The 6,185-nt window shown below is 39.7% G+C and overlaps 1 protein-coding gene across 1 annotated transcript in view; it reads right to left on the reverse strand.

The window, feature by feature from the left end:
* Nucleotides 1-5,697: 5,697 nt before the first annotated feature.
* Nucleotides 5,698-6,185, reverse strand: part of TFAP2C (transcription factor AP-2 gamma (activating enhancer binding protein 2 gamma)) — a gene marked incomplete at its 5' end in the record, with an annotated part of 6,231 nt that continues 5,743 nt past the window's right edge. The window contains one exon of the mRNA XM_009069245.1: nt 5,698-5,983. Within this exon, the coding sequence (XP_009067493.1) occupies nt 5,698-5,983 (286 nt within the window). The remainder of the gene's footprint in view (nt 5,984-6,185) is intronic.

Raw genomic sequence — 6,185 nt, forward strand, 5'->3', positions numbered from 1 at the left:
GAGCAGACTGATTCATGTGGAAGAACTTGCATGAAATCCACTCCCTCCCAGAGAGCCAGAACTGGCTGAGTCTGCACATAAGGTACATTTCTGGACATCACAGACCATTTACTGACCTCTGTGTTAGTATCCAAGTCATCCACTGTAATTAAGCAAAGCAAGAATGCCTTGGTTTGGTGACTCCACAAGCTTTGGCAACTCTCTGCCCTGCTGCAGGAGGAGTTTTCTCCTATGTGCAGCACCCAATAGGTTTGGAGAAACACCTCCTTGAAAGGGCATGTGTTCCCCATCACTGGTCCAATCTTCTCTTGCTGTTTATGGTGCTACCTCTGGGTTGTTGTTTTTCCCAAGTACACTATGACAGAATTCCAAATCAGGCACTCACCTTTGAAATCATTTCAATTACTGGCACTATCACCTGGAAGCCACAGGTTTATGATTTATTTTTTTTTAAAGCTCTTTCACCTATTTTCTTCCCTTTTATGCAAAAAGTTTGCTCAGTTTCAATCTTGTACAACACATTATGCAAATGGATGGGGTTTATGTAAGATGATGGGCCTGAGGCCATATCACCCCTGGCCCCAGCTGTGATCTCCTTACATCTCCCAGCCTGAGCAGGCTGTGACCTGCAGTGCTGGCTCGGAGACCTTTGGAGAGAGCCAGGAGCTGCTGGAGCCAGGGGTGATTCAGCACCCATGGGTGCCCCAGCACAACCCACACTGCAGGGTCAAGGGAGAGCCCAGGACCAAGAGATGGGCTGTGCTCTCATTCATCCTTGAATAACTCCACACCTGCAGCCTGGCAGCAGATCTGCTCCTTCCCCCCTCCTGGCATTTTCAGATCTGGGGTCTCCTAACACAACATAAAGGACACTTTACATCACTCAAACTGCCTCAAAACTTGCACTGTTTATGTAGTTTGGGGAGGGTTTTTTTGCTTTCTCTCTGGAGCTGATGTGATGCAAAGGGGAAAGGACAGGATGAAGACTTGGCAGAAGTGGTTTCTGCTCCTAGATAGGCACCATCCTGCCAGAGGCTTGTGATCAAACATTTTCCCTTCTCTCTGCTTTGGCTTCCCTGTTTTTAAGAGGGAAGCAGACAGAATTTTAGAGACTACTTTCTGTTACTTAAGAACTCTTTCAATGACCTAGAAATAATTCTTTTATTGCAATGATCAGCTGAAGAGCTCTACCTTTCCAGCCCTTACATTGCTACTTTCCCCTCAGCTTTATGCTGATTGACCTGGAAATATAAACTCTAAAGCTCACCTAAAAGATTTCTTTTGTTGTGTGGCTCCTTGTGGATCTCTGGACTTTCTGCTGCCATCATGTTTGTGGCAGAGAGAACAAGTGTCTATTATTACATGTTTTTAGTTTTAAATTAAGGGTAAAACTGTAGATCACATGGAATATTTTAGGGAATGCCATGGAAGAGTAGCAGCCTGTGAGCAAGGCCCAGTTAGAAAGGGTTGTTTAGCCAAAAGAGAGGGGAAAGGGAATATTTGTGGGCAGCCCTTACACAACAATGGTACATGGAAACCAGCTGGAACATCCTTGCAAGACATGCAGGAACATCCAACGGATGCAAAGTAGCATCTGAAACTGGAGAAAGCTTCTTTATATAACCTGGTGAAAGGGAAGGCAGCAGATGATACAGAACAGAATCTAACAATCTGCTAACAGCACAGTTCCAGTGTAGGTTCCTGTGTAATTCTGACAGAGATGCTCATCCATGTGGTTCTGTGGATCTCAGGACATTGGCAACAGGAGCAGAAATAGCCAAGCACCACAGACATGTCCTGACAGACCACAAACTGCTTTGGGGAATGCACAGATTTCACAGAGGCACAGGATCTCTGGCTGTGCCCAGAGCTTGGGAACAAATCCCTATTTACGTGGTCCATAAGCTTTTCCTGTGGCTCATCACCAGACCTTGGGTACAACCCCAAGAGGAGCCTGTAATGCTTGGCAAAACTGGCTCAGGTTCACCACAAAAAAAAAAATTAAATTAAATTCAATGAACAGAAACATGTTAGACTTTGGGAGTTTCTTTTAGGGAGAGGAAGAGAAGCATCTTTGTCCCTAACCTCATGTTCTTTTAGTGAAGTAACAGTTTGGGGACCAAATCTTAACAGCACCCTATTTTTTTTTAATAAAATAAAACAATCCATCTGCTATTGCAGAACATGTCCCAGGAGGCAGTCCAAGCCCATTGTCACAGCCATGTCCATGCCATTAAGTCAAAATAACTACAAGGATGTACATAAACACTGCAAGCAGAAAAAACTAGAAAGAAAGGGCTACAAAAACTAAGCACATAGAAGTATCATGGCAAGTCAGCCAAGATCAAACCCTTTATTTTTTCTGGGAGAAGAGCAAGGGATTGGACAGAGTCAGTTGAATAGTCCATTTCTGCAAGGACATTCAAAATGCAACTTCAGACATTTCTTACATTAGAATTTCTTTTTCTTTCAGCCAGCTTGGGAATAGTCTATGTAAAAACAGTAAAAAGCATGAAATTTATCCAGAAGCAGCAAACTAATACCTTCCTGTATGTTCAGAGCTTTTGAGATTGCCCAAGAAGTTATTAACCTGTGAACATATCTCTTAAAATGAATAAATTTGGGTGAGACAAGTTCAGGTCAGAGTGTAACTGTTCTCTTCAGTGAATGGAGCAGAAGACATTGCTCTTGTTTCATGTTACAGCTTAGAAGGTAGTTGAGCCTCAAAATAATGTACCAGCTAAAACACACAGTAGGGCAAAACATTAAGGTAATGGAAACTCAACATTTCTCATGTTCCACACACATGAATAGAAACCGAGTCAGTACATTAGACAATTGACTGGCTTTGCTTGAATGCACAGAGGAATAAATGGAAACATCCTTATTTCCTATCCCAGAGGGCAATTATTTCACAGCCTGGTTTTGTGCATTAAGAAAAAGCAAGATTCCATTGTCTGGTAGCTAAAATATCTTCCTATAGATGCTGTATAAGCAAGTCCAGCAGTAAAAACAGGAGGAAAGGACAGAGTTCTAGCATTGTGTTCTCTAAACCACCTCATACCATACCCAGAAGATTTGTGCATATATAAAATCCATTCAAATATATTCTCAGAGCAGTATAATCTCAGAAGTTCTGGGAGTCATGTGCCCTGGCTGCTCTTGTGCCTGCAGATGGTCCAAAATGCTCATTTCTCAAATGCTAACAAATGCAAAGGCTGGAATTTCACACCTCTTTAGGAGAGAAGGGGCCTGGATTGCAACTTAAAAAAAACCAGCTTTCTCCCACTGATGGAATCATTCTTTTCTTTGAGCTTCCCTTCCCTTTCTTCATCCTGCACACCTTCAATGGTTTTCCTTTAGCCTTCCAATGAAAAGTGACAAGATTAAAATGATTCATAAACCAAATATTCACAAATTAGGCATATTGTCTCTGCTGCACATCTGTGAAGGAAACACTGCCATGGTGTGAACCACATCAGCTCCCAGTCAGGTGTCCCCACTCCTGTTTGCCCTGGCCACATGTCTCAAGGACTGATCAGGGGTTGAACTGCCAAGGACACACTTAAAGTCCTGCAAAAGGAACTGAAAATAAAAGGGCAATTTCTTTTCAGGAAGGTTTGCTTGGCTGTTCTGCACCTGAGACACTGAAAGGCTCAGATTCTGCCCCAGCACTACAGCACAAAGTGCTTTGGGGACTCTCTACAAACTGTTGTAAACATCCTCAAATCAGTAAAACTGGCCTGAGACTGGGTAGGAAACCTATCAAATATCACATCTCAGGGTTTTTTTGCAAATATTAATCATTAGAGACAGATTATAAAGTCAGATTCACCAGGAGACCAAACTGGTAGGATGGATTTTTATTAAGGAAGCTCTTGCAGTTGATGTCTCAGCTGTTTAAAGAGGCAGCAAACATGGTCATGACATCTTAGGAAGGAAAGGGGGGAAAATATATTAAAAAAAAAAAAGATTCTTGGAGATACATAACGTGTTTAATTGAAACCATTAGTTTTACTGGCAAACAGCTTCATCTTTCTGTTGTGCTAATCCGAACAAAGTGCTGCAATTATGAGTCAATACAGAACGTCCTCTAGTGCTACTCACCCCACATTCCCCAAGCAGAGAAGGAAAACAGAGCTGGTTCTCAGTTAACAAAACATTCCATGCTTCTAGCCAGAATACTTTTATTATATTGGTTATCATATACATCAGAATGATATTGGGAACATGTACAAATATGTAGAGAGAGAGCTCAGAACCTCCAGTACTCACATACACACTAACTCACACACTCAGGTTTTGTTTTTGATTTTTGTTTTTGTTTTTTTTTTTTTTTTGCATGTCTAGTCAGTTATCAGGTGAATGATGCACAAAATTATTGCTTTGTGAACAAACACCTCAGATTAAATCTAATCTTCAGTGGCAAGAATTGAGATTCAATTTTAAAAAAAAATAAATCTTAAATACCCTGTATAACATACCTGTGCATAAACCTAAAGATATGTTTAGCTTACCCATTACCTTTGAAATACTTACCAAAAAAATTAACATTTGAAACCCATTTATATAAAAAAAAAGTATTAAAAAGTTCACCATTATTTACAGATCCGATTAAATTACACATAAATAAATATTTACATTCAGCACACTGCTTCCCTTAATACACATAAAGCCTCCCTGGAAAGAGTTTTTGGCCTTAATAGGCAAAAAAAAAAAAAAAATTTTAAAAAAAAAATAAAAACCAACAAAAAAAAAGTTATGTGCCTATTCTTTCAAGTTTGTCCCCCCCAATTTAAAAACAATATAAATATGTGAATAAAGCTGCAATATCCTTAGACACAGAAAAAGTGAATTTTTCTAAAAGCTTTTTTTTTATTTATTTTGAGCTATTGCTTGTTATAAAAAATACCAAGAGAATACAAACTGCAGCCAACGTGGCTGCAGGTTTTCCTTTGTAAAAGCCTGAATATTTCCATAAAAATAAGCATGTCAAATGCCATCAACTTTTAAATCTAGAAGGATTTTAGTACTCTCTTATGTGATCTGGAAACAAAGAAAAAAAAAAATCAAAATATAATAGAATAACAACAACAAAAAAAAAACCAACCCACGGAATAATCTTTACTATTTTCAGGTGTTTATAAAAAATTTTTCATGTACATAAATCTATATACCATTTTTAATACTGCTTTATTGTTACTGTTGCCTTTAGAGAGAATAAAACCCTGAAATTGTTTCAGATAGCCAACTGGTTCCACCTAAAATCTTGAGAGCTCCACACCAAGCTGGGCACCACTAGGTACTTAGGTGTGGCAGAAAAAAAATTAAAAAAAAAATATCTAAATAGATCTCTCTGTATATTTTCCATCAACCCCTTTATAGCACCACTTTTACAGCAAAGGATTCGATACACTCTGTACCAAGTACTTATCTTCAGGTAATTGTTTCCACAGAAAAGGGACACTGCAGCTTTTAGAAAGACTTGATCCAGGAGAAGTGAAGATCCTGAATGGGTTTTCTCCCCTTTTTTTCCCTTCCTTTCTTTTTTTTTTAAAAAAAAAAATCATCAAAAGATAAAACCAAAAGAAAAAAAAAATAAAAGAAAAAGAAACCCCCAAATCTCTATGTTCCCCCCCCAGCAAGAAGAGTCCCAAGTCTGTGTTTAGGAGGAAGAATAAAGTCTGGTTTTTCCTTTCACTTCCTGTGCTTATCCATTTTGTCCATGGTTTTGTTGGTCTCTGCAGGGCTCTGGTCTCCAGCGTTCATGTAGGATTTATCTGCTATTTTTAACGCCTCGTTTAGGTAGTTCTGGACGGATGTCATGGCAGCACAGATGGCAGCACTCCCAAAGCCATGGGTGATCAGGCTAAAATGAGTCAAACAGCCCTGGATTCCAGGGTCCAAGATGGGACTGGGCCTCGTGTTCCCAAGAGGAGTTCTGTCCTGAGTGAGGAGGTCTGTGAATTCCTTACAGATCTGCCTGCAAGACACACAATTCACATAAAATTTACACCGTGTTGGGAGTTGATTCAAAACCAAATCAATCCATGGATATCACAGGGAAATCTGTATCAAATATATATCTGGCAGTTTTTGTGGGGATTGGATGACTTCAGTCCTGCCTCAGCAGCAATGCCTAAAATGAAAGCCTGTTTAGAAATTAAATTTAAAATTAAAGCACC

The sequence above is a fragment of the Acanthisitta chloris genome, unplaced genomic scaffold (assembly GCF_000695815.1).
Source record: "Acanthisitta chloris isolate BGI_N310 unplaced genomic scaffold, ASM69581v1 scaffold10912, whole genome shotgun sequence".
NCBI lineage: Eukaryota > Metazoa > Chordata > Aves > Passeriformes > Acanthisittidae > Acanthisitta > Acanthisitta chloris.